General features: G+C 38.8%; 2 protein-coding genes across 5 annotated transcripts in view; one reads left to right on the forward strand and one right to left on the reverse strand.

Annotated features, from left to right (window-relative positions):
• The window catches only part of CEPT1 (choline/ethanolamine phosphotransferase 1), a 36,193-nt gene extending 18,338 nt beyond the window's left edge, over positions 1–17,855 (reverse strand). Inside the window, exons 1-4 of one of the 2 annotated variants that reach the window (XM_070367514.1) lie at positions 17,715–17,855; positions 10,954–11,363; positions 6,642–6,789; positions 3,514–3,655 (exon numbers count right to left, since the gene is read on the reverse strand). In XM_070367514.1, coding sequence (XP_070223615.1) covers positions 3,514–3,655; positions 6,642–6,789; positions 10,954–11,292 — 629 coding nt within the window. In that variant the 5' untranslated portion in view covers positions 11,293–11,363; positions 17,715–17,855. The remainder of the gene's footprint in view (positions 1–3,513; positions 3,656–6,641; positions 6,790–10,953; positions 11,364–17,714) is intronic. The other variant, XM_005908561.3, reaches the window with a different exon arrangement.
• Positions 17,856–17,858: 3 nt separating this feature from the next.
• DRAM2 (DNA damage regulated autophagy modulator 2) overlaps positions 17,859–27,702 on the forward strand; it is a 29,966-nt gene continuing 20,122 nt past the window's right edge. For 2 of the 3 annotated variants that reach the window (XM_005908563.3, XM_070367516.1), the window contains exons 1-2: positions 17,859–17,991; positions 27,030–27,174. In XM_005908563.3, coding sequence (XP_005908625.1) covers positions 27,044–27,174 — 131 coding nt within the window. In that variant the 5' untranslated portion in view covers positions 17,859–17,991; positions 27,030–27,043. Of the gene's footprint in view, positions 17,992–18,403; positions 18,429–27,029; positions 27,175–27,702 lie in introns of those variants that run through there. The other variant, XM_070367515.1, reaches the window with a different exon arrangement.

Below are 27,702 nucleotides of genomic sequence, written 5' to 3' on the forward strand. Positions count from 1 at the left end.
AGTCATAAGTTATTTATTTGCATAGGAATAAATGTTGGTGGCCAGGTTTTTGATTAATGTAAATGTGAAACCCTAGATGTATGAACTGAAAAATGCCATAAGCTGAAATAATATCTTTAAAAGTAATAGATTCAAAGAAGGAACCTTAGATATCAAAACTCCTACAAGTTGGGAAATGAGGCTCACTAAAGTCATGGGCCTTACCAAAGCTGATATGCAGATAATATAGAGATAACACCTGAAGAAAGACACTGGCATGAGTTCAATCTATTACAATTTTTTTCTTTTGTTCTCTTCTGAAAAGATAACTTGAGTATTTTTTTTCCCTGAAATAGTAATTTAATGGTTTTACCTTTTACAATGTGTAAGATTTTTTAAGGCCTTCATTTTATATAAATATAGTTTTATTAAAGATTGTTTAGGGTTTCTAAGCATTTAATTTATAAAAATGATTCTATACATACAAGTTATATATTTAAAAGTATCTAGATATAGAAGGCTTAGGCCTTAAGAAATATGAACTCTTTCATTTAATATAATGCATGAACAATTAAAAGACTATTTTGCAAATGTTTATCCATGAGCTTCAACTCATAATTTTTCTTTTCCTCCTAACCTATGCTTCTATGAAGTTCTAATCTAAGGCCATATCCCTCCCTCAGTTTTTCATATCCAGGGCTAGGAAAAGTTTGAAAGGTATAAACTGGGTTAAGAAGGGTTCCAATTAGCAGTACTTATCTCCATCAGATCTCTACTTGCTTAGTCCAGAAGCACTGTCAAGACAGAGGTCTGTCTAGATGTGAAAGGTATTGATACTCTGTGCAAGGCAGCTTTTAGCAAATCAGATTTCAGTGATCAGAGCAAAGATACAGCTCATAATTCCATTCACTTCTATTCCCTACAGTATGGCCTCATTTTGAGTCTTGGCAGCATTTAGCATCGTTCTCTTTTGAAATTCATCCCTCTTCTGGCTTTTCTTTCTGGTATGCCTCCTCCTACTCTGGCTGTTCAATAATTTTCACAGGCTTCTTTCTAGGCTTGCTCTCTACATTTTATGCTATTCTCATTCTGTTTGGATGTCTAAAATCCCTCACATACATGTTCTAGAGAAAACTATTTCTTCAAATAGGTTCCTCTCCCTCACATACATGTTCTAGAGAAAACTATTCCTCCAAATAGGTTCCTTTTCCCATCTTTCATTCAGCCACCCTAGAAGGGGAAATGGGACTCATTCCAACCTCTGCTCTCTCATTCATTCTCCATATTCATGTACAGACTATGGCCTACAGTTTGTACCTGTTAAGTTTCTCTCCAACATATCCCTTTCTTGTCTTTTTTTTTTTTTTTAAGATTTTTTGATGTGGACCATTTTTAAAGTCTTTATTGAATTTGTTATGATACTGCTTCTGTTTCATGTTTTGGTTCTTTGGACACAAGGCATGTTGTATGTTAGCTCCCTAACCAGGACTGAACCCACACTCCCTGAATTGGAAGGCAAAGTACCAACCACTGGACGGTCAGAGAAGTTGCCCCTTTCTCTACAATAGTACTGTGACTGTGCTAGTTCAGATTTCATCATTCCTCATATTTAATTACGTTAATGCCTCCTAAAGGATCTAACTTCTGTCACAGCCCTCTCCAATTCACCCTCCAAACTGTTGCCAGACTGATCTTATTTCCTGCAAAGGTTCTCCACTGATTGAGGATGAAAAGCCCTCATTTCTTGGCAGAACACAGAAGGCCCGTGATTTTCCGGTTCTTCTCTAGCCTTATCTCCTACCACACCCTTACAGGCATCTTATGATTTAACAATATAGAACTGCCTGCAATTCTCCAAGTATGTATTTCATCAAAGGAATATACCACATGGGAAATTTCAAGACTGGCAAAAAGAAAGCAGTCACAGCAAATCATTCCTAAAAATACTGTCTATTTAACTCTTCCCCTGCTCCATGGTTCATTTTCTTTCCTTTCTTCACTTCCCACACCGTAAGACTGGTGCTGCTTTACTTGAAAGGGAAAGAAAATAAATTAGGACTAAATAATAAATAAGCTTTCAAAATAAGGGTTTGAAAGTTAACCCTAACATAATAACCAATGAAACATAAACTATGTGAAACCCAAGTACTACAAATTCTGCTATTTTTGAAAACAATAACATCACTAACAATTAAAACTGAATTAGGGCAAATCAAGTGATCTTATTAGTCCTTTATATTTTGTGGTTTTTACCTAATGCAGATAAAGACTATGAAAACATTACTGAGATTACAATGAAACTATGAAAATATTGAAAAAAATCTGTACATAATATTTTTGATTACTGCTTTTTTTTAAAGTATCTAATATCTTCTATATTTTCTGAGCATAGATCATTTTATAAACTGTTGATGAATGCACAGAATACAGTTTTCAATTAGAAACTCATGGCCACTATTGTCACTTAAGCTGTGCTTTACACACATTCTCTAAATCCCTCTATTTTTAAGTCATTCCAAGACATGTCTTTTAGTTAACATTCAAATTATTATTAATTATTCATTTACTGTCATAAGAACATCTTAAATCCTATTTAAATAAGGTTAGCAAAAATCACCTGAAGAGAACTTGTAGGGACAGCTAAATTTCTATGCATTCTGGCTTTTTCAAGGACTAGAAAACTAAGTTTATCAGTGACCTAAAATTTTAAAATCCATTAATGATTTGTCTTAATGAAAGACTTGGTTAAGATGGTCTCCTATCACTTCACATCAGAGATTTTTATTATGATATTCCATGAAGTTTTCAGAGTCTTTTCTCACGTTCTTTTTCATTTAACCTACACCAGGAAAAAGATAAAAGACTAACTACAGTAGTGTAAATCAGATCCGTAATACTTAAACACCAGTTGGTGAATTCCATCCTTAACCTTTCCAAGACTGGCTTACTCATTAATATTTACACACACACACACAATATTTACAGAAAAGCACTAATCATCAAGTAGGAACTATTCATTTGGGAGTTTAAAGAAAGTTCCTATTTCATTTTTTAAATTCTTAAGCATTTTGCTGGCAGTAATAATCTATATGGTGTGCTCATATCCACTAAAATATCAAGAGCTTAGATATTTATAGACTCATCAATAAAAACAATGTGAAGAGAGTAAAATCTAATTAAGCTATGATATTTAAAGAGTTGCTCTTATAAACTATCTTTTCTTTCCTGCAAATACAACTTCATACGTCAAAATAAAACACAGTATTAAGATGAATAACAGAGGGAAAAAAGAAAAATGAATTTGAGGGAAATACAGTTGGATATGAGTGAAGGGGCTATTATTTCACTTTAAAAATATTGGTTGGGAGTTTCTAATACTTCCTTTTAAACAGTGTGACAGAAGGACACATGATAAAATAATGAAAGTTTCTTTTATTTATTAGTGATTTGATTGATTTCTAATACTTAAACATCTATAAGCAACATTCTTCATATCTGAGAGAGAAAAAGCACACACCATTAAGTGTTACTTACATTCCAAATCGTAATGTTCCAGAAACGTATGTTTGCCAGTGTGCACAATAGAACATGAATGTCCCAGCAAAACAACAAAAAAACATCCAGTCAGGGTTTGTCCCCAGTTGTACTGCAATACAAGTTCCAAGAACCACAAAAACTGAAAAAGAAAGATTACAATGAAAACTAAACAATCTGATTAACAAACATTAACTAAGCTGGTAATGATTTTCAGTTCAGTTCAGTTCAGTTGCTCAGTTGTGTCCAACTCTTTGCGACCCCATGAATTGTAGCACACCAGGCCTCCCTGTCCATCACCAACTCCCGGAGTTCACGCAAACTCATGTCCATTGAGTTGGTGATGCCATCCAGCCATCTCATCCTCTGTCATCTCCTTCTCCTCCTGCCCCCAATCCCTCCCAGCATCAGATTCTTTTCCAATGCGTCAACTCTTCGCATGAGGTGGCCAAAGTACTGGAGTTTCAGCTCTGGCATCAGTCCTTCCAAAGAACACCCAGGACTGATCTCCGTAATGATTTTAGATGAAGCAAAAAGAAAACATGCTATGAATGTTTAATCTTTTTTCAGTCATTTACGAAACAGGAAAGCAGGCTATAGTCTTTTATATTAACATTTACCCTGTAACTTCAATCTGTTATTTCACTATACCACTAGGTGAAAACAAACTTCTTGAAAGCAACTAAAATACTTTAGCATTTTTTTGGAATACATGCATATCTCGTTTTATTACACTTTATAAATACTGTGCTTCCAGATATTGCATTTTTTTTTTTCAATTAAAGGTTTGTGGCAGCCTTGCATTGCATGTCTATCAGTGCCACTTTCTTTTCAACAGTTTTAGCTCACTTAGTATCTCTGTGTTACATTTTGGTCATCGTTAAAATACTTCCAATTTTTTTCCATTATTACATTTGTCATGATTTCTAATCAGTGATCTTTTATGTTACTACTGCAAAAAAGATTACAACTTGCTGAAGGCTCAGATGATAGCATTTTTTTAAATCAATAAAGTATTTTTTAATTAAATAATGTACATTTTTCAGAAATGATGTTATTGCACAGTTAACAGACTAAAGCGTAGTGTAAAAATAAGTTTTACATACACTAGGAAATCAAAAAAACTTGTGTGTCTCACTTTATTGCAATATTCACTTTATTGCAGTGGTCTGAAACTGAATCCACAATACATCTGAGGTATGTCTGTATTCCATCAACTCAATGATAGAGTACTAGTGAGCAGTGAAAAATTACAAGGCAGAAAGTCAAAAAAGAAAGAAAGACAAAGGCCTAGATAATTCACTGGCTTTAGATAGCAATCTTTTTTATTTAGCAGATTTCACTATGGGTAATATACATTAAAAACAAACAAAAAAAGGACTGCCCATAAAAGTTTTGAACTCAAACTACAATGCAAAAATGACTACCACTTAGAAAAAAAAAAAAACAGAACAACTATCATACTGCTGTTACCAAATTAAATTATAATAGTTTTTCAAGATGCCCAACTAGCATCTTCAGTAGAAGCTTTTTCTTAAGAGTTACATGAACTTATCTGTTCCTTCCCCTCTGCTAAGCAAGCTGCTACCAGGATACAACCAAACAATGATTTTAACATACGCTTACATTTGTGAATCTGAGTTCACAAAGTAAAACCATCAAGGGTTTTTGTTTGCCTCTTTAAAAATATTTTAAACACTGTGCCAAATGACAAGAAACCAACTGAAGAACTAAATAAAAAAATAAATGTGTTGGGAGGAGTATGTGGCAAGGTGGGGAGTCAGGGGGAATAGAGTTCTTGAAAGGAAGACTAGTTAGAAACTGTCATTTAATTTCTAAATCTCTTTTTTCCCTCTAAAGAAGTACTAAATTATTATTCTTTAAATGGTACAAATAAAGACATACCACATACAATCTAATTATAGTAATTCATCTTTTGCTAGCACCTTAGTGTACTTTTTTTTAGTCTTTTCATTGAAGCCCACTATCACAGTTACAGTCTAAGTCTACAATCAAATTCCAAATGTCTGTATAATATCCATTTAAATTAAAGACTATCTTATAAAACTGATCAACATTTATCTACCAGTACAAAATTAATAGCTAATATAACCTGGAGTAGAATCAGAATTCAGAAATATCTTTAGAGTTGAAATAATGGCTAAATTTACTAAGTGTTCATATGAGATGTCTAAAACAGGCAAATTCATAGAGATAGTAAGTTAGTGGTTACCAGGACCTAGGGGAAGTAGGGAATGCAGAGTGACTACTAGCAAATGATTCCCTTTTGGAGTGGAAAGGAAAAAATTGACATCTGACAAAATGTTTTGGAATTAGAGGGCTTCTCTGGTAGCTCAGCTGGTAAAGAATCCACCTGAAATGAAGGTGACCCCAGTTCAATTCCTGGGTCAGGAAGATTACCTAGAGAAGGGACAGGCTACCCGCTCCAGTATTCTTGGGCTCTCCTGGTGGCTCAGCTGGTAAAGAATCCGCCTGGGAGACCTGGGTTTGACCTCTGGGTTGGGAAGATCCCCTTGAGAAGGAACAGCTACCCACTCCAGTATTCTGACCTGGAGAATTCCATGGACTGTATAGTCCATGGGGTCGCAAAGACTCAGACACGACTGAGCGACTTTCACTTTTCACTTTGGAATTAGATAATGGCAACGGTTGCATAATTTTGTGACTACCCTAAAAGTCACTAAATTGTACACTTTAAAAGGATGAATTTTATAGTAAGTGAACTATATCTTAATAAAAACTTGAAAAAGGCAAAAACAAAAATACAAAGACTATGAATTTCTTAGTCTCCCATTACTGAACTCTCATCTATAATTTATGAGATTTTTTTCATGATAACAATTATGCCCTAAGAATTTAAAAACAACAGGTGCCAAAACAATAATATTTAGGGTTAAAAATAACTTAGGTAGAAATTAATTTCTAAATTTCCTGATATCATCAAATAATGAACATTAACCAGCTTTATATTTTTTGACAATATTAAAACTTAATATAAAATAACTTCTGATAACTACTATAATATCACAAGCCTGTTATTTATCTTATCATTGTTTTCATATTCCTTTTAACATTGTTAATCATTCACATTAAAAAATCAATAATACCTGTCGATAGTGAATCACACCCATGATCAAAAAGTTCTCCCAAAGGAGAACTACTATTAGTTCTTCTTGCCTGTTTTCCATCAATAGCATCCAAAGACTGGTAAATGAAAAGGCCGCATGCACAAGCAATATACGCCCACAGGGGTGCCTGTGAAATAAAATTTAAAAAACAGTAACAAGACATATTAATATTATGTTTGGCGAGTATATTTTTACTTGCAGATATGTTATCTTCATTCTCCAGAGAAGTTGGAAGCTATGGGAGAGAAGATCCAGGTGCTACATAGTGAAAAACTTTTCAAAACAATCAGAATTATGAGAGAATTAAATTCCCTGTTTTGCAGGGATACTCAAGCAGATGCTGGGTAACTACTTCACAGGGGTAATACAGAAATGCCATGCGAGATTAGATTAGGTAACTTGTGTAAGATTCCTCCTAACATTTAGACTCTAAGAATCAATTAATGAATAGCTAATAAGGTTTTTCCTAAGTTGTATTTTTGAAGATGTTCAAAAAGAAAATTTCCATGTTAAACTCAGTTGGAAAACACTGGATTAAACAATGTTAAACCGATTTTTCCACTGCAGGACTGCTTCCAGGCCTTAAGGTTGCTAATGCATATTGTGCATGTTCAAGGAGGATACAACATGCTGCCATTTCCCAAATGTATTTGAGCATGTGACTTATTTTTTTCACTGTTTCATGAAGCAACACTATGGAAATAATGATCTACTTATTAGACAGAGTGCTTATATTACTTTTCAAATACTTATTATGGTCACATTTTCAAGAAACAATTTCTCTTTTGTCAGACAGAAACTAAACCACTAAAACTGAATTTAAATGTGATGCATTAAAAAAGAGAGCTTCTATTTGGTACGTTCTCTGTAAGAAAGTGAAAGAGTTTTTTGCATCATTTTTTCCTATTTTTCTATGCCTAGGCCATGAAAACAATTTTATAACCACAAGATATTTTCTCAGATATTGGTTTTCAAGTTAACTGTACTAAATGCTCAGAGCTGCAAAGTATACTACTCAGAGCTGCAAAAAACATTCAGTATATTCTGCACTACAAAGAGATATCTCCCTGAGAGAGATCTATTTGTGTGTGGGTGCTCAGTCATGTCCAACTCTTGCAACCCAATGGACTATAGCTTGCCAGGCTCCTCTGTCCATGGGAATTTTCAGGTAAGAATACTGGAGTGGGTTGCCAATTCCTTCTTCAGGGGATCTTCCTAACACAGGGATCAAACCGACATCTCCTGCATTGACAGGCAGATTCTTTACCACTGAGCTACCTGAGAAGCCCAGAGACCTATTTAGACTCAGTTATTAAAGGTAAAGATCTTCTGTTTTTGTTTGTTTTTTTTTTTTTGGAGTCTCATATTTTAAAACACTGAGGCTGCTAAAAAGATTATCGTGTATACCTCCCCCAAGCTCGAGTTACAAACCTGGAAAAGAGTAACTGTGATTTTGTAACCAAGTTTACATGGCAGCACTGGACTAAGTGGTTAATCTTTTTTTTTTAAACGTATTTGTTTTTTAAGATTTTCATTATTATTTTTCGTTGTGCTGGGTCTTCATTGCTGTGCACAGGCTTTCTCTAGTTGTGGAGAGTAGGGGCTACTCTCTAGTTGTGCTGCATGGGCTTCTCATTGCAGTGTCCTCTATTTCGGAGCACAGGCACTAGGCGCACAGGCTTCAGGAGCTGTAGCATGTGCACTGAGGAGCTGTGGCTTACTGGCTCTAGTGTGCACGCGGCAGTAGCTGCAGCATGTAGGCTCAGTGGGTGCAGCCCGTGGGCTCTAGAGAGTGGCCTCAGCAGTTGTGGCGCACCGGCTTAGTTGCTCCAAGGCATGTGGAATCTTCCCGGACTAGGGATCAAATCCATGTCCCCTGCATGGGCAGGTGGATTCTTATCCACTGAGCCACCAGGGAAGTCCACTAAGTGATTACTCTTATGTGACTAAGAACTCTCCCTTCTAAACTTGGGTTTACTGCTTCTTACTCCTAGAGGAATCCAGTAATTCTCTAGAGCTGCACTGTTTTATACAATGGCCATTAGCCAGCCATCTGTGACTATTTTAGTTTAAATTCATTAAAATAAACCAAAGATTCAGTTCCTCAGCTGCTAGGTACATTTCAAATATTCAATAGCCGTAAGTACTTATGGCCTCCATATCAGATCACACAGACACAGAACACTATCATCATCACAGAAAATTCTATTGAACACTACTGCTTTAGGGAACTAGAAAAACAAGGAACTTCTTGGGGGAGGGGGCGGTTTAGGATTTTAATGGGGAAATCTGTTACCCTGGAACAGAATTGGATTCAACTTAGTGACTAAGTAACAACCATCTAGAAAACACCAAGATGGTAATTACATATATAAGAGAGAGAAGCAAAGCCTTCTTATCTTTGGACTTTTCTTTTTTCTTGTGAATACATAGAACAGTTTAATATTTATCTATTTCTTCTTTGTTTCCATTATTTCACAACTCGCAGAGGTGTTTTAAGAAGAAAGCCTTCTCATTCAGGAGCAAGTACAGTCTCAGCTGGGTTAAGAGTCTGATACACTGAATGTGTAAGTCAGGAAACTATTATAGTCATAACCTACCTTGATTTCTCAAAGTAGCATTCTGAAATTAGCGTAGTTCCTATTCTGGAAGTTTCCCAAAGATTTAACTAATGCCAGGGTTACTCTAATAATTCCAAATCACTTAAGAAAAGAGACTGAGGAAAAGTATTACAGGGAACATGGTGCCTGGTACAGTCTAGGTGTTCAAAAAATGACTATTAGTGGCCAAGCTAATCTTGAACTTGCTCTCATTCCCTAATCTTTCTCCTGGAACTAGTTTAGGACTTAGAAGGTTTCATCTGGAACCAACCCACTTCCCTGTTGTATCTCTAAGGATGTGTGAGATCTGGACCAGATTCCTCTGGAAGGAGATGTCAGAGCCTCAAGTGATCCACAGGAAAAACAGCTCCAAGGAAATATGATAAAGAATCCCAAGACATATTTAAACAATTGTATTGGTGTTTATTTTTTGTTTCCAGATTGATGTAAAGCAAGATAGTTAAGAAAATGAGGAGAAACCAGAAATATATCCATATAACCTGTATGAATTGTATCTGTATAGTAAAAGAGGAATTAAAGATAATCAAGGACGAGGGGAAAATAAGTATCTGGAAAAAGACAAAAAACAAAAATATGTTTTATATGTAACTGTGACCCTCAATAACTGTGACCCTCAATAACTTTACATTAAGACCTATATGTGGAAACAAATAAATTAATGAAAACAAAAAGGGATAAAGGATTAAATGGTGATAATTTTACCTCAAAAAAAAAAAAAATCAACTGAAAAAGACTACATTGAAAAAAATTACTTCAAATTTAAAACAAGACAAGGAGCATTGTAGCCATTATGATTTAGACAGTCACTTTCAACAGCTTTACTTGAGGATCACCTTCTATCTTCTTGGCTTATCTGTACTGATCATTCTGGCACAGTAAATGTTTTGATTCTCTTTCATCTACCTAACTACCTTGGTTAACTTTTTGATAAGGACATTTTGAAGCCAAATAACTTCAATTTACCCACTGAGTTTCAGTTTTGGTTTTAAGCAGTGAGTAGAGGGAAGGTAAAAGTGAAAGAGCAGCAAAGACATTTGTATTTGAGAACGCCCAGCAGTACCATGTTTCCTTTTTTTAACAGCAGCCACAGCAAGATACAGAGCAGGAAATACATTACACCGTTTCTTTCTTCTATTTTCTTTTGCTGTGTTAAAATAACAGAACGACAGAGATACACCTAGGGTTATCAGATATGTTTACAGGAAGCGAAAAGGGATATTCAACAACTCTCACTGGAAATCAAGAGAACACTTTCAATATGACTAATTTATAGCTGTGCCATCTTCCTACCAGAGACTTTCCTCTCTGATCATTTTAAACCTTGCTAAGACTTTATTAGCCATAATAAAGGGGGATAAAATTCTTTTTGTAAAGCATTGAGATTTACTGATTTTAAAGGAATACTTCACATGTTAATCTCAACTAACATTAATTTATCTACTGGCATCAGAGTCCACACTTTGCTTCCGGTCTCTCATAAGCATAGTGTATGTAAAGTAGGTTGTAGTTATGAGAGTTATTAATAGTATATACGACAGGATACTTTAAAACAGCTGACAAATAGCTGTCACATTATCTTACCTTTAGCTAAAATGACCTAAAAATCCCAATTACAGTGTTTCTGGCATGCAATAAATGTTTATATCTATTATAAAAGAAATTCCTCTTACCTGCTCTGTAGCTGTAGGGCAGTAGAAGACTAATAAAACAGTTGTACAGATGTTTATTGACAATCCAATGATCGTGATGAGATTTGGAGCGATCCAGGAGGGAACTCTTCCAACGAGCCATTCCCAATACCCCTGCATCAAAGGCTCAAGCAAGGACCGTCCGGCACTCTGATACCTGTGTTCTTCTAGACGCTTAAGTTGGTGTCTTGACAGTGGTGGTGTAGGTAACTGGAACAACTTATTTAATACACACCCGGGAGTACTCATATGCCCGAAGCCCAAAGGGGACTCCGGGTGAGAATCTCCACATCGTTTCCTTGTCGACCGATGCCCACTCATGGATCTTGGCTTCCTTTTATTTGAGGAGAATACTTTATCTTGTTTTATAGCTTTTGGTGGATGGTCTTTCCCTGGGGGTAGGAAAAAAAAGATATATTTGTCAGCCGCTATTTATATCAATGTCAGTAAATTAAAAAAAATCAAACTGGCAAAAAAATAATACACATTAAACAGGGATCAGAAAAACAGGGATCTGCTTTTAGTTCTAATTCTTACTGGTGTAAAGCTAAAAGAAGTCATATAACCTCATCTTTATGTGAAAAATATTAAGAATTTTAATAATAATATGCTTCCTGTTACCTTATAGCTTACCAGACTTCAAAGCTCATGATTTTTTTTTTCAATTTCACACTATCATAGTATAAATTGGAAAAAACCTAATAATGACCTGATCATTTCACATATGCAGAAACTGAGGTCCAAGACACACTCAAAGACAACTAGTAAACCAGTCTTAATATTGGAGAAATGACTTAAATAGAATGGGTCTTAAACTAGATTTTTATTTAATGTGAATAGCTAATACTTATTGAGCACTTGCTGCTGCTGCTGCTGCTAAGTCGCTTCAGTTGTGTCCGACTCTGTGCGACCCCACAGACGACAGCCCACCAGGCTCTGCTGTCCCTGGGATTCTCCAGGCAAGAACACTGGAGTGGGTTGCCATTTCCTTCTCCAATGCATGAAAGTGAAAAGTGAAAGTGAAGTCACTCAGTCGTGTCTGACTCTTCAAAACCCTATGGACTTCAGCCTACCAGGTTCCTCGGTCCATGGGATTTTTCAGGCAATACTATTAATTACTCCAGTTTTTACAGAAAGTTAAACTAAGGCACAGAGAGGCTAATTAACTTGTCCAAGTTCACACAGCTGTTAAATGAGGTTCATATAAACCGGGTTTCTGTTTAAATTAAAAGACAGACCTTTTTAGTGGAAAGGGATATAGATAATATTCCATGAGGGAATAAACAACAATGAAAAAAATTAACTTTAAGAGGACAGTATTTATGTGTTAGCAGAGTGAACTGATAAACTGAGGTAGTAAAAAACAATTATAAGTGCATCGAGTGATGACTGTTGATGTTGTTGTTGTTCAGTCACACAATCATGTCCGACTCTGCGCGACCTCATGCACTGCAGCAGGCCAGGCCTCCCTGTCCCTCATAAGGTTTTTTATAAACCTTAAATTTAAACCTATTAAGTACTTGTACCTGACTTAGAAAGGATCAGAAATAACATAATTATGTAACTTAATAACCAATGTAAGAAAACAATGACAAGCTGATAACATATAGAAATTAGTATCGTGACACCAAAGGTTTGAAGTGGTGAGGGCCTACAGTAGGGTGGTAAAAATGGAAATATGAAGACAGTCAAATCTGTAAGTAATTTCTACTTACGAGGAGGAATCAAGAGGAAATACTTAGGAGAGTTTAGAAGGAAAATCAGTTATTTTGGCTTTGGGAAGGTATGAGATGAGAGGGGATCTCAGAATGAAAGTAGGAAAGACATACATGCAACTTTTATGTACAGATGTTTTAGACAAAAATCAAATGACTGGAGTTTGGGTGAGATATCAAAATTTCAATTTTTTAACTTGGAAGCTAACGCCTAGTTGAAGATTGGAAAGCAGAAAATTTCTTAAAAGGATTAAGTATGAAGAGAAAAGGAAACTCATGGTTAGTAAGCAGGAAGAGAAACCATTAAAGGATTAAAAAAGAAAAAAAAATCTTAACAGAACTAAAAGGGTAGTGGCATTTGACCAACACAGGTGTACTTTGATCTGGCAGAAAGCTATCCAGAACACAGTACGAAATTCCCAGAAATGCTGCACTATGGGAATATAGAATGTGATACAGAGTCTAGGACAACTCAGCAATGAACTTAGTATCAAAAATATGCCCACGACTTCTCTCTATTCCCATAAATTAATTCCAATGTCACTAATGATCTAAAGTGGCATCCCAAACCTCAGTTAATCCTGTATCTCAATAATTGGTTTAGAGAACAGTTACTGTAGTTATTAACTGACTTACACTTTCAGAAATCACGAAAGAAGCCCAGTTTAACTAACTCAAGTGCTCTGAAATAAAAATAATAAAATAATTTCAAGCCAAGACAAACCAAAGTTAATTTTCTACTATTTCTAAGAATTCTTTCACACACTCAATTGTATCATAAAGAAACTGATTTAAACTGTTTTAAAGTAATATCTATATAATGTCAAACATCTGGTTGCAAAATCATTTTGGATGATGAAATAACAGACCGATGACCACCAAAATACCATACTATCAAGTGGCCAAATTTTCAGAAGTCAAACTGAATAATGTATTTTCATACTTGGCGAGCTATAATCAATCAGCTCTTACAGATTTCCACTTAAATGGGAATAAAAAGTTTGGCCAACTCAATTTATATTTTATTATTATAGTGTCCCATTCTCCCATAGTTAAAAAAAAAAAAGTGACATATTGAGGATGCTGGCCTGTTTTTGGCAATAAACAGCTACAAGTTTCTGATCCTAATGGTTTTAAGTTTGAGCATTTGGCAGGACTATATAATAAACTGGATACTTTTCATTTTAAGTGTTTTCCCCTTCTGACCTAGATTTTTGTCCTTCTGTTTCTGTTTAAGAAAAATCTACATCTTGACCAACCTTCCTAGACCTAGTTATTATATAATACATACATGTAAAAAGGATATTTCAATTTGGCAACACTATCTCTGTGACGCTTACTAGCAACAAGATTGCAAATAAAAATTCAGATACATGTTGCCCTTTGTCAGAGGTTGCTGACACTGCCACAGATTCATCTCTTCTCTTCCTTCCTCCCATCACACCTGAGACCAGGAGGCAACTGCCAGGAAAACCATCTCAGGAAAAACAGAGGAGTTTCTGAATTTCAGCACGTGAAAACTAAAAAAATTAACGTAACAAATTAAAACTAGTGCTGGGTAGCTTAGAAACCCAGCCATCAGTGACAAGTTTTTATGAGAAAATGGATTCCAAGTTTCAAATGCATTCAGCCAATATCTGAGTGCAGTAAACAAGATAGACATGATCCCAGTTCCCAAGTCCAATGGAAAGATGAGTAAAAGAAGGTAAATAAGCAAGTGACATTACACACTTACACACTGTGATGGGCAGTATGAAGAAAACAAGATGTAAAGTCAGAAAATAGTTGAAGATGAACATTGTAGACAAGGTGGTTGAAGACCATGAAAAAGAAGCATTTATACCTGGTGGCTCAGATAGTAAAGTGTCTGTCTGCAATGCAGGAGGCCCAGGTTGGACCCCTGTGCTGGGAAGATCCCCTGGAGAAGGAAATGGCAGCCCACTCCAGTACTCTTGCCTGGAAAATCCCATGAACAGAGGAGCCTGGTAGGCTACAGCCCATGGGGTCGCAAAGAGCAGGACACGACTGAACAACTTCACTTTCACTTCACATACTAAATTCAGAGGAAAAGGAGACAGCCATTCCAAGAGCAAGAGGAAGAATAGTCCAAGAAAGGAAAACAGACCCTGAGGCAAAATCCAGCTTATTTTTCTTATTCATATCTGTGGGATCACTATAGCTGGACAGTAGTAAACCATACGAAAGAGTGAGATTAAGGAGAGTATGAAAAGCCCAACAACGCAGAGGTTTATAGACTGTGGCAAGGAGTTAATATTTTATTCTGATCTTATAGAAAGCCATCAATTAACCTATAAAAAAATCTATAATTTTGCAGCACAGCCAATTTATTAACTGAGGAAGTGTTTTAACAAATTATAACAATAAAAGTGAACATTTTAAATGTTTTAAAATCCTCATTACCTGGAATTCAGATTACAATAATACTGATCGCTGTCCCATGTAACCTCTCCACTTGTAACCAGCATGTTTCCCTCCTCTGCTATAATTTGGCTTGAACGTGATACTTCTTTCATAGCACTTACCACATTTTGAAGTTTTTTTGGTTAATTGTTGGTTTTTTGGGGTCTTTTCCCCACACTGATATGTAAGACACAGGAGTGCAGGAGCCATGCATGTCTTAACATTCTTTTCCTAAAATCTTATACCATACCTAACACTAGGTGGGTGATCAGTACTTATTTGTGGGACAATGAACAAATGTGATTCATCTAGTTATTTAATAGCACTGGATTGTTCGAGATCTTTGAGGAAACAGAAAGATTGAAATATGCCATCCATGCCCTCAAGCTCAAAGTGGTGGTGGGGAGCCTTGTAAATAGCTAAGCTATAACATACTGTGAACAAACTGCTATGGGAGTTCAGGGAAGGGTGCACATATGGTCTAACAAAATTCTTCTCTGCACATACATGTATCTATGTAAAAGGTCCAATGAAGGTACAAAAATAAAATCATAGAAATTTAATGAGTATCTTTACTAAAATTATATACAATTTGTAGACCTTAACTCTGTGATGCAAAACATCTGTGCTTACAGCCGCTAAAGATAATAACATGCTGCCTACAATATTCCAGTGTTCAGCACTGGTGAAAATCTGACAAGTGTCACACTAAAAAAGGAATCTCCAACCGCTCAGCAGAGAATAAGGTAAGCTCACACAATATCCAACCTGTAGTGTGAAATTCCAGAATCCGCATCCCCCCTATGTCTAAGGGTGCCAAGTTTTGAGCTGCACTGATTCAGCAGTATGTTTACAACCCTTTCACAGGAATTGGTGACTACACAGCTCTTTCCACTTCTATGGTACGACTAAAGGAAAATACTAATGGTGAACAGTATTTGGGAGGCAGAGCAAACTATAAAAAATCAAGCTTAAAAAAACGGATCACAGGATTACATTCAGCATTATTTAACAAGTGATACACAGAACAAGTTACCAAAAACAAAAGCCTTTTCAGAAGACTTGGAAGCTAAAACAGTACTGTGTAACACAATTCAGATCTACTGCTTTGCTGAAGTGAAATCTTGCATTCCTTAAAAGAAAAGGAAACAACTTCTTCCAGAAACAAACAAACAAGCAAAAAAAGCCAAAGCTTAACATTTGGTGGATTATTTTCCTATTCCCTTAAAAGAGACAGCATAGCATGACCCTCAAAAAGAATGTCACCGGTACTTTTAGCCTAAACAAGTCTACTGCTGCCTAGAAAACACACTGACTATGCAGTAATATCTAACGGGGGTTGTAAAACAAGTTTATATTTAAATATCAAACATATAATACTGTTTATAATGTAAATTTTAAGAGATTGGGTATGGGAGAGGAAGAAGAACCCATTTATGAAACCATAATTGTAAATATTCAGTAATAATCTAACAGCTGGACAACAAATGAAGGTACCTCTGTCAGAACAGGTTAATACAAGAGGCAGCTTTATCTGGCTTTTTTCCAAATGCAAGGGTTGTAAAGACAAGTTGCACAAGGGGCTTCCAAATAGTTTTTGCTCAGCACAAAATGAATATGTAGCAAAACGCCTTTAGAACTTCAATATCTGGAATTTTACATGAAAGCCAATGGTTCTTGAGTTCTTATGGTCTAAATGCTCTCAGTTCAATACCTCCACTGAACACACGCCCAATAGTACGAGAGTAGAAACAATCTTTATTCCTTGTTCACACACACGACACTAACGTTTGTTTAAAGATAATTATGAACTTGCCTATTACCGTTAACACAGACTCATCAATGAACTAAGAGACTTAAAGAAAATCACATATATATATTAATACCAATGATGCAAAATGTCATAAATGACACAAAAACGCCAATCACCGAACTGGAGTAAAAACAAGTTAAACACAGCAACATTTAAATATCCCATTCATCTAGTGTTCTAGGGACACCGGCAAAGACTAGCAAACCCTTCCGTCCTTCCAAGAATACTTCTGAAATAAACCCTAGGTGGCAACCTTAGAGATCGTCAATACCGACTCTGAGATTTCTAGAAAAGTTGCTGACCAAGAAGTGTGGCCCCAGCCACGAATCACCAGCACCGTATTCCAAACGGAAGGCAAAATCGGCACAGGATTCAACACGGTTTGTGGACTTAGCAACACCTGAGCAGGAGGGTGTGGACCTGACAGGCAAGGTCGGTTCCGCGCAGGCAGCGCCCCTACCCCTCGGCCCGCCCAGCCCGGGCCGCCGAGGTTTTCTCCAGCCTTACACCCAGCACAGTAGCCCCCGAGCTCTCGCGCTGGCAATGCGCCACCTCAATCTCTTCATCCGGGGTCAGAGGAGCAGTAGCCCCTCGCACTCCCCACAAGCCCGCGCGCGAGGCTACCCTGCGCGAGGAAGAAACTGCGTTCGCCTCGCGCGAGTCCATACAGAGATATATTCCAATGCCCCACCCCAGAACTTGCAGCCCTCTCTCCGCCCCTTTTGAGAATCGTGGCCCCCGACTCATTCTTTATATTCTGGCCGTTTCCCCAGGACCGAGCCTCGCATCCTTACCACGGCCCGCAAAAGCACACAGCTAGAATTAAGACCTGCGACTCCAGCCGACTGGGTGACTCTGATCCGAGGCAGCACGTTCACGACACTTTCGCGATTGCCGTAAAGGGATACAGTGTCGGAGCAGGCGGCGGCGCGAGCGCGCCCCTCTCAGCGGTGAGCGCGCCCCGGGACCGGCTTGGCTGCTCGGGAGCGCGCTTCGGGGCCCTGCCCCATCTCCGTTCAGCCGGCCGCCTCCGGACCCGGCGGTCCGTACTGTCAGGGTCGTCTGAGCGAGGTAGGCCAAATAGGGGATGAGGGCCGGCTCCAGCCCCAACTAAGGAGGGATGTATTAGAGAATGGAATCGGGCAGGTCAGAGACGGGGATGCTGCTAGGAGCCCCACAACCCCGTGGCGGGCGTGCGAGGCGTCCAGCTTCCAGGGACCACGCTGTGCGACTTGTGGGAGAGGGACCAGGTGGCAGCCGGAGCGCGGACGGACTGCTGGGGATCCGATTGGGGAGGAGGGGTCTTGAGTGGGTGCAGGCTGGGTTCAGGTCTCCGTGCCTCACCTTTCAGTGTGAGTTCTTGGTCTTTCCCCCTCCCCCGCACCCTTCCACGCCTAGCTTGCCCCAAGCCCTGCCAAGCCTCCGCCTCCCACGTCTTTTCTCTGCCCCAGGCACGGGTTAATCGAGTTCTTCGTCCCAGTTCTTTGCGCCTCCGGAAGAAGGCAGCGGTGGGTGTAAATAATTCCTTGGTTTTATTTGCTTTTAAGCGGTTATCGAGAACCTTTGCCCCAGTCCCACAAAAAACTGTGGTTGAGTATACCTTCTCTTTGTCACTCCCGGGCTTGGATTCCTGGAGGGGTGGGGTAGGTAGGGGAGGAAGGTTTTTGTGGTGACTTGCTACTTAGCAGCAGCAGCAGCAGCAGCAGCAGCTAAGGAAACAGCAACCCACTCCAGTATTCATGCCTGGAAAATCCCATGGACCGAGGAGCCTGCGGGGCTACAGTCCATGGAGTCACAAAGAGTCGGACACGACTGAGCGACTTCACTTTCACTTTCACTTTGTGTTTACCCGAAGCTCAAGTCTTCCCTGGGGTGAGCAGAGTAGTGTGTGTGTGTGTTGTGTGTGTGGTGTGTATGTGTGTATGTTAGTCGCTCAGTCGTTCCCCACTCTTTGGGACTCCTGGACCGGGGCCCGCCAGGCTCCTTTGTCTATAGACTTCTTCAGGCAGGAGTACGGGTAGCCATTCCCTTCTCCAGGGTATCTCCCCCACCCAAGAATCGAACCCGGGTCTCCTGCATTGCAGGCAGATTCTTTACCGTCTGAGCCACCAGGGAAGTCCAGTATAGAAAGGTAAATATCTAGTGCTTTATATCTTCACAACTGTGCTTTCATTAGGATACATTTGTAAAACTCCACATTTTTCCAATTCTCCCAAATTTAAATTTATAAACCAATACTAAATACAGCTCTAATTTGCCATGCACCATCAGATTCTCCCTCGACTTCTCTCCCTGTAATGTTTGATCCGACTTGTAAAAGTGTTACTTAATTTTCTAGACTATTTAATTTTTAATCATTATGAGAATAGTATGTTTGTTAGAAGGCCAAACTAGAGTTTAGAAAAATAACCATTTACTATTATGCTTTGCTTTGGGCGTGATTCTGTGTACCTGTGGCTTTCTTTCTTCACTTGGAATATCCAGAATTTACTTTTTTATTGTCCCTAAGCAGTCACCCCTTAGAGGAAACAGCATAAAGAATTCATCTTTTTTACCTGTGGCATTTAAATATTGTGGAATTTAAAACTTGTAGATGCAGTTCTAATTCAGGGATCTTCAAGGAAAGCAGAGATAAGATAGGTGAGAAATGCAAGAATATTTTGTTAAGTGTTTCTGTTATTGCTATGTGAAGGTTATTCCTGCATATTTTCAAGAATCTTGAAAGGTTTCTTAAATTATTAAGCATTTAAATTCCTTTGCTTGGTTGGCAGTGCTTCCAGCTTTCCAGTGTGATAATACATAGGCAACAGTAGTCTTCCTTACCTCGGTGCACTTAAATTTCTCAGTGGTCCTTTGCAAACTGGTAAACCATTTGCCCAATAACCTCAGATATGCAGATAAGACTAGCCTAATGGCAGAAAGCCAAGAGGAACTAAAGAGCCTCTTGATGAAGGTAAAAGAGGACAGTGAAAAAGCTGGCTTCAAACTTAACATTCAGAAAACTAACGTCATGGCATCTGGTCCCATCACTTCATGGCAAATAGATGGGGAAAAAATGGAAACAATATAAGACTTCATTTTTTGGGGCTCCAAAATCACTGTGGATGGTGACTGTAGCCATGAAATTAAAAGATGCTTGCTCCTTGGAAGCAAAGCTATGACAAACTTAGAGTATTAAAAATCAGAGACATCACCTTGCCAACAAAGGTCGGTATAGTCAAAGCTATGATTTTTCCAGTAGTTATGTACGGATGTGAGAGTTGGACCATAAAGAAGGCTGAGTGCCAAAGAATTGATGCTTTCAAACTGTGGTGCTGGAGAAGACTCTTCAGAGTCTTTTGGACAGCAAGGAGATCAAACCAGTTAGTCCTAAAGGAAATCAAATCTGAGTGTTCATTGGAAAGACTGATGCTGAAGCTGAAGCTCTCATACTTTGGCCAGCTGATGCAAAGAGCCGACTGATTGGAAAAGACCCTGATGCTGGGAAAGGTTGAGGGCAGGAGAAGGGGGTGACAGAGGATAGGATGGTTGTATGGCATCACCAACTCAGTGAACATGAGTTGAGCAAGCTTCAGGAGATAGTGAAGAACCCGGAAGCCTGGCACGCTGCAGTCCTTGGGGTCCCAAACAGTTGGATATATCTGAGCAGCTGAACAACAACCATTTGCTGCTGCTTTTCCTCTAAATTGTCAATTTAGATAACTAGAACCCTCAAAACCTAAGGAGATAGGAATCTAAGATGATTCACATGTAAAAGGAATTAAGAATTGTCATTCCCCATCCCTGTGGCTAATTGTGGTTGTACAGAGTTGATAAATCACCTATCATTATTATGGGGCTTCACAGGTGGCTCAGTGGTGAAGAATCCGCCTACCAGTTCAGGGAACCCTGGAGATAACAGGTTCTATCCCTGGGTACAGAAGATCCCCTGGAGGAGGAAATGTCAGCCTACTCCAGTATTCTTGCCTGGAAAATCCCATGGACAGAGGAGCCAGCAGTCTACAGTCCATAGGGTTAGAAAGAGTTGGACATGACTTAGTGATTAAGTATGAGCATCATGATTATTTGTATGTTTACTCTGTACTACTCTAAGGAATAGCTACTTTACAAATCAGAATACTGAAACTCAGAGAAGCTAAGTAACTTGCCTGAAATTGTACAGCTGGGATGTGATAAAGCTGAGATTTGCATTTACGTAAATCTGATCTTAAAACTGTGTTCTTCCCATTGCATCTCAGGGACTAGTCAGTGCTCTATTTGGCTTAATAATAAGCTATCATCTTTTCCTCATTATTGTTTTTCCTTCTGTGGGAGGGAACTCAGTGTTCTTCATTTAATTTTATCCTTTTTGAGATCAGTGAAAGGTGTCTAATGTGAGAAAGAATGAGAAAATTGATATCGCAGATTTAAAATATTTAATTCTATGTATTATATTATTATAAAATACACACATATCAACTTCTAAAGAAAAAATTAATAGCATAGTGCTCTACCCTTGAACAATATTGGTGCATTGACTTGAAATTTTACAGGTTTTAAAGACATGAGAAGACAATGGCACCCCACTCCAGTACTCTTGCTTGGAAAATCCCATAGACGGAGGAGCCTGGTAGGCTGCAGTCCATGAGGTCGCTAAGAGTCGGACACGACTGAGCGACTTCACTTTCACTTTTCACTTTCATGCATTAGAGAAGGAAATGACAACCCTCTCCAGTGTTCTTGCCTGGAGAATCCCAGGGACAGGGGAGCCTGGTGGGCTGCCGCCTATGGGGTCGCACAGAGTCGGACACAACTGAAGTGACTTAGCAGACATGTGGGTTGAAACAGCCTCTATTTTGTTTATATGTGAGTTTCAGGATTTACAAAAAGGTGCAGGTTTGGGCATATTTGAAGACCGGTATTTTGTGAACTTTCATCTTTTACATTCTGAAAGAGGAACATTTACTGACCACCCATGACAGCATCTTTACATATATTATCTCATTTACTTCTTGAATAAACCTCTCTGAAGCAGGTATTCTTTTAGAGCATTTAACAGTTAATACTAAAAGGTACCAGTATCAGTAAGTGTTTAGGTTCTTTACATGTGCTATGTCAGTGTAAACCCTGTAATAGTGATCCAGTGCTGTCCAATAGAACTTTTCCATGATAATGGAAATGTTCCATATTTTCACCATCCTGTATGGTAGCTACAGCTGTGGCTTCTGAGCACTTGAAATGCATCTAGTACAACTGAGGAACTGAAGTTTTTAATTTAAATAGTCACATGTGGCTTTGTTGTTGTTATTCAGTCGCTATGTATTCGATTCTTTGTGACCCCAGGCACTGCAGCAAGCCAGGCTCCTCTGTCCTCCACTGTCTCCCTGAATTTGTTCATTGAGTCTGTGATGCTATCTAACCATCTCATCCTCTGCCGCCCCCTTCTCCTTTTGTCTTCAGTCTTTCCCAGCATCAGGATCTTTTCCAGTGAGTCAGCTCTTCACCTGTGGCTGGTACTGACTGTATTGGACAGTACAGCCTTTGCCAATAATATTATTGTCATTTTTCAAAGGAGAAACTGGTTCAGAGAAATTAATGAAGCTTGCCCAAGTTAACATGATTTTATTTAAAGAAGTTTTTGAGCAGAAATATGTTTTAGGAAAGTTAATTTGGCAGTGCGTGTAGAATGGATGGAGGGGAAGGAAAAACACAGGCCAAGAGAACTGAGAATCTTATTTGAGTGTTTACAGTGGTAACTAGGAATAAGAATGGTTGCAAATGACCAGGACCTGCATCTTGTCACAAGAATATTGTACTGCATATCACTAGGCTAGGAAAAGGGCAAAATTTGAAGTGTGATTTCTACTGAACGCAAATTGCTTTTGTACCATCGTAAAGATGAACTGTAAGTCGGGGATTGCTTGTACTATTAACTGAAATAGAAAAATCATGAACCTTTTTGGGGTTTATGAGGATCTGGTCTGGGTTATTGAGTACTTTTTATGGGCAAGTCCCTATTCTGTGAGTAGAGAAATGGAATTCCTCATCAAGGATTTTATCCACTTCAGACACCCTCCCCAGTTTTTATACTGTCAAAGAAAATGAGCTGTAAGAGATGTGCAAGTCAGATGTTCTCAGAAGAAGGAATGTTTATTTCCAGATCCAAATGGATTAGGGAACATTGTGTGGATATGGTATCTAAGCCCGATTTTGAAGAATAGGAAGGATTTGGACATGCACAAACAATTAAAGGAAGAGATCGTGTGGGAATTCTCTGGTGGCCCAGTAGTTAAGAGTACCAGGCTTTCACTGCCATGGCCTGGGTTCAGTCCCTGGTCCAGGAACTGAGATCTTGCAAGCTGCATGGCAAGGCCGATAAAGTAAAATAAAATAAAATAGGCTTTCCCATTCTCCCTGGACAAAGACAGTGCTGTCCCCAACTTTGAATAAAATGAATCATCTATCTCCACCACTCTGACTCTCTTCTCTGACTTTATCCCATACTCTGGAACTTGACTGGGACCACAGCCTCCAACATACCTGAGATTAACACGGTCCGTGGGATTCTGGGAGTTTTGGTTTTTTTTTCTTTTTTTAAGAAGAGGTCATGCTTCTAGCAATAGGGTGGACAAAATCTTTTGAAAATCCCTTTTGCCAAAACACCCAAAGGCTGAATAAATTATATTAGCCTTGTAAATGTATAGCAGTCCTCATAGGAAAGAAGGGGAAATTCCCAGGGTTAAAAAGTCGAAGAGAGTTGACACCAGGGTAGTAAACTAGTAGTGTGTCTTTTGAGGGGGCTTTGAAATAAAGTACAATTATGGATAAATGATAGGCTACCCCTGTTACCACCCAAGTTAGAGAGAGAGAATTCATAACCCTTTGACCTCCCGGATGTATAACTTCCAGAGACACCATTCATGTTATATAGTTGGTGTAGGTGATGCCTGTGTGTCAGGGGATGACTTTTTCATAAAAAATAAAGTGTAAATATTCCCATTTGCAGTTGTACAACTTGTGGCCTTGGAGAACAACCTCTTCCCTCAAATCAGCCAGGACCCTCAAAAATCTACATATTCAATGAAAGATGGGCTAGGAAAAAATATCTCCTTCCTGGCAAAGAAGGAGCACAAATTTGTTCCTTTTCATCACAGCTCCAGGTGGGGAACTAAAGATACCACATAAGAACTTAAAACTATAGAGCCTGTCATCGCTCAGATTCAAAGTTTATATTTACTTGTATACATGATCTGAAAAACTTGGAAGCCAAGATATTAAAGTCAACCTAGGTTCATAATATGCCAGAGTATCTGGAAAAAAATATAGACCCTCTCTGGAATGATTCACCCTTAAACTAAACCTTTTAGAATACTCCCAATTAAGATCATCTAAACAGGAGCTTCAACCAGTCCATTCTGAAGGAGATCAGCCCTGGGATTTCTTTGGAAGGAATGATGCTAAAGCTGAAACTCCAGTACTTTGGCCACCTCATGCGAAGAGTTGACTCATTGGAAAAGACTCTGATGCTGGGAGGGATTGGGGGCAGGAGGAGAAGGGGACGAGAGAGGATGAGATGGCTGGATGGCATCACTGACTCGATGGACATGAGTCTGAGTGAACTCCGGGAGTTAGTGATGGACAGGGAGGCCTGGTGTGCTGCGATTCATGGGGTCGCAAAGAGTCGGACACAACTGAGCGACTGAACTGAACTGAAACAGGAGCTCATAGTCAAAAATTGGGGGGGAAAAAAGTGTGCAAGGGCTGTCAGAACCAACAAAGTCGAAACTAGACTCCTAAAGATTTTAAATTCAAATTTTTAGAAGTTACTCAAAATTTATAGAAATTAAGAATTATTGTCCAGAAACATGCTGGGGAAAGTCCTGTAGGAACTTTGCAAGGAATTGGCATCAGGTGAAGAAAGACTGGGAGTGATCCCTGAGAGATGGGAAACAATGGCTCCAATTTACTGCCTAAGGAGAGTTCCCAAGCAAGGCACCCAATGTGAAAGTGTTAGTTGCTGATTCATGTCCGACTCTTTGCGACCCCATGGACTGTAGCCCACCAGGCTCCTCTGTCCATGGAATTTCTCCAGGCAGGAATACTGGAGTGGGTTGCCATTTCCTTCTCCAGGGATCTTTCTGCACCAGGGATTGAACCTGGGTCTCCTGTATTGCAGGAAGATTCTTTACCATCTGAGCCACCAGGGAAGCCCCAGGGAACTAGCATGATTAAATAGAGGAGTAAAATTGATGGAATGTTAAGGGATGACAGGAAGAAAGAACAGAAAAGAGATGATGATGATTCAGACAGGAAATTACTCAAGTTGAGTGTACAATGGTGACTCTAGGGATAAAGGAAAAGAAACTTATTTAGCAAAGTTTAGATGTACATATTTAGTAGCAAGTCAGATGATCAGAGTTAAAGAGAAGTACGAGTCAAAATGGCTGAGGTTTCATTATTTGGAAGGTCAGTCTGAGATGAGGAAGCTGAGCACGTTGGAGGATCGTGGAGATAAGAGTTTAAGTTTTTACAGAGTTCATGGGAAATACTGAATTGCAGTCTGTCACACTATGAGAAGATACTCCTCCAAATATGAAATTATTTTCACATGTGTAATAGTAATTTCTTGTAATTTGAAAGTATTTTTATATTTTTAAATATTAAATGCATGAAGATACATTAATATTTTCTAATTCATATTATTAACACCTAATTACTTACCAACATCCTCAGTCTGGAATTTAAGGGAGAAAGTGGTGATGTGTGGTATATGTGTAGATAGGCCTTCTAAAGTTAAGTGAGAAAGAGAACCAAACAAGCAGTGTCCTTGTTGAGAAAGTAAGGGTGCCGTCGGAAACAAAGCAGGAGTACTCAGATGAAGCTAGAAGAGTTGAGACTTGAAATGTATAGCAGTTAACGTGTGGTAGTGGAGGAGGAGGTGTGACACTATTTGTAGCCAGACAAAACAAAGGTTCAAAGGTGTGCAAGAGGGCATGACACACTTGGCAACCTGAAAGAGATTTGCATCGTGATTGGTGTTAGAATGGAACTGCCTGAATTTGAATACTGTCTCTACTGCAGTCCTATGACCTTGGGCAGTTCTCTTAACCTCTATGATTCTGTTCTGAGGAATAAAGATATCATATGTTTAAGGTACTTAGTAGGCTTGCTGACACAGTAAACACTGTTTTTGTATTGATGGTGAAGATGGTGATAGCTAAGGCAGGGAACTGGGAGCAGACAGAGAAGTGGCCAGAGAGGAATGTATTGAATTAGAGATCAGACAATAAAAAGACCATAGGCCATGTCAAGAAGGAAAGAAAACTTGTAAGGGCATGGGGGGAGGCACTGAAAGGTTCTCTGGAGGAGAATAAAGTAGTCAGATTGGTTTTTTAGAATTAGAGTGCTTTAAAAAAAAAATTTTATAGTAGAGTCTGGGTTGGTTGTGGTCCAGACTAAGGGAGGACCATTTGCTGCTGCTGCTGCTAAGTCGCTTCAGTCGTGTCCGACTCTGTGTGACCCCATAGACGGCAGCCCACCAGGCTCCTCTGTCCATGGGATTCTCCAGGCAAGAACACTGGAGTGGGTTGCCATTTCCTCCTCCAATGCATGAAAGTGAAAAGTCAAAGTGAAGTCGCTCAGTCGTGTCCAACTCTTAGCGACCCCATGGACTGCAGCCTACCAGGCTCCTCCGTCCGTGGGATTTTCCAGGCAAGAGTACTGGAGTGGGGTGCCATTGCCTTCTCCAAGGGAGGACCATTTAGAAAGTTATAATAATAATCTGGTCAAGAAATAATGGTGGTTTAGGTAGAGTAGTAGCAGTGAAGATGGAGAGAAGGGGTAGATTTTAGGAAATCCAAGAGGTGAAATTAACAGTGCTTGGTAATTGATTATGTGTGGAAAGATGGGGTAGAGAGATAGTGTCTGGATGCAGAAAGTGGGTGATTCCTGGTTCCATTTACTGCAAAACTGAAGGAGAGTAGGTGTCAGTAGATGGTATGGGAATTGATCAGAAGTGAAACAGCTGAGGATGAAAAGTACAATTTTGTGGGATGGGATGGCTGAAGTAGAATAGATGAAATACTCTTGAATAATCTTACCTAATTTGTTTTTTTTTTTTTCTGCCTCAGGAGACCTGTTTGAGATGTGGTGGTTTCAGCAAGGCCTCAGTTTCCTTCCTTCAGCCCTTGTAATTTGGACAGCGGCTGCTTTCATATTTTCATATATCACTGCTATAACACTTCACCATGTTGACCCTGTTTTGCCTTATATCAGGTCAGTGAAATGTATTCTTTTGTGGAGAATGGTATGTATCATTCATGTTTTAATATTGAACTCAACATTCAATTTTAACATTTTGAAATTCAAATTTTATGTTTGAAATTACAATAATAAAAGCAGAAAAAGGAAGTTGTATTTGGTTCTTTCTGTGTGATAGAGAAATATGGAGACAGATGGTTAAGGTTCAGTTAGTGAACTGTGACACCTCAATGCCTGTTTTCCAAATAAGTATTCAAAGTTTCAGGAGATAGAGTTGGAATTATTTTCCCCTTACAATTCAAAAATACTAGAACAACGGTAGTAAGAATCTGCCTGCAATGAGGGGGACTCGAGATCAATCCCTGGGTCAGGAAGATCCACTGGAGGAGGGCATGGCAACCCACTCCAGTATTCTTGCCTGGAGAATTCCATGGACAGAGGAGTCTGGTGGGCTACAGTCCCTGGGGTCTCAAAGAGTCGGACACTACTGAGTGACTAACAGTTTCACTTTCTTTCAAAGATAACAGTAATGGCAAAGATCAA

The sequence above is a fragment of the Bos mutus genome, chromosome 3, assembly GCF_027580195.1.
Source record: "Bos mutus isolate GX-2022 chromosome 3, NWIPB_WYAK_1.1, whole genome shotgun sequence".
In the NCBI taxonomy this organism is placed as follows: domain Eukaryota; kingdom Metazoa; phylum Chordata; class Mammalia; order Artiodactyla; family Bovidae; genus Bos; species Bos mutus.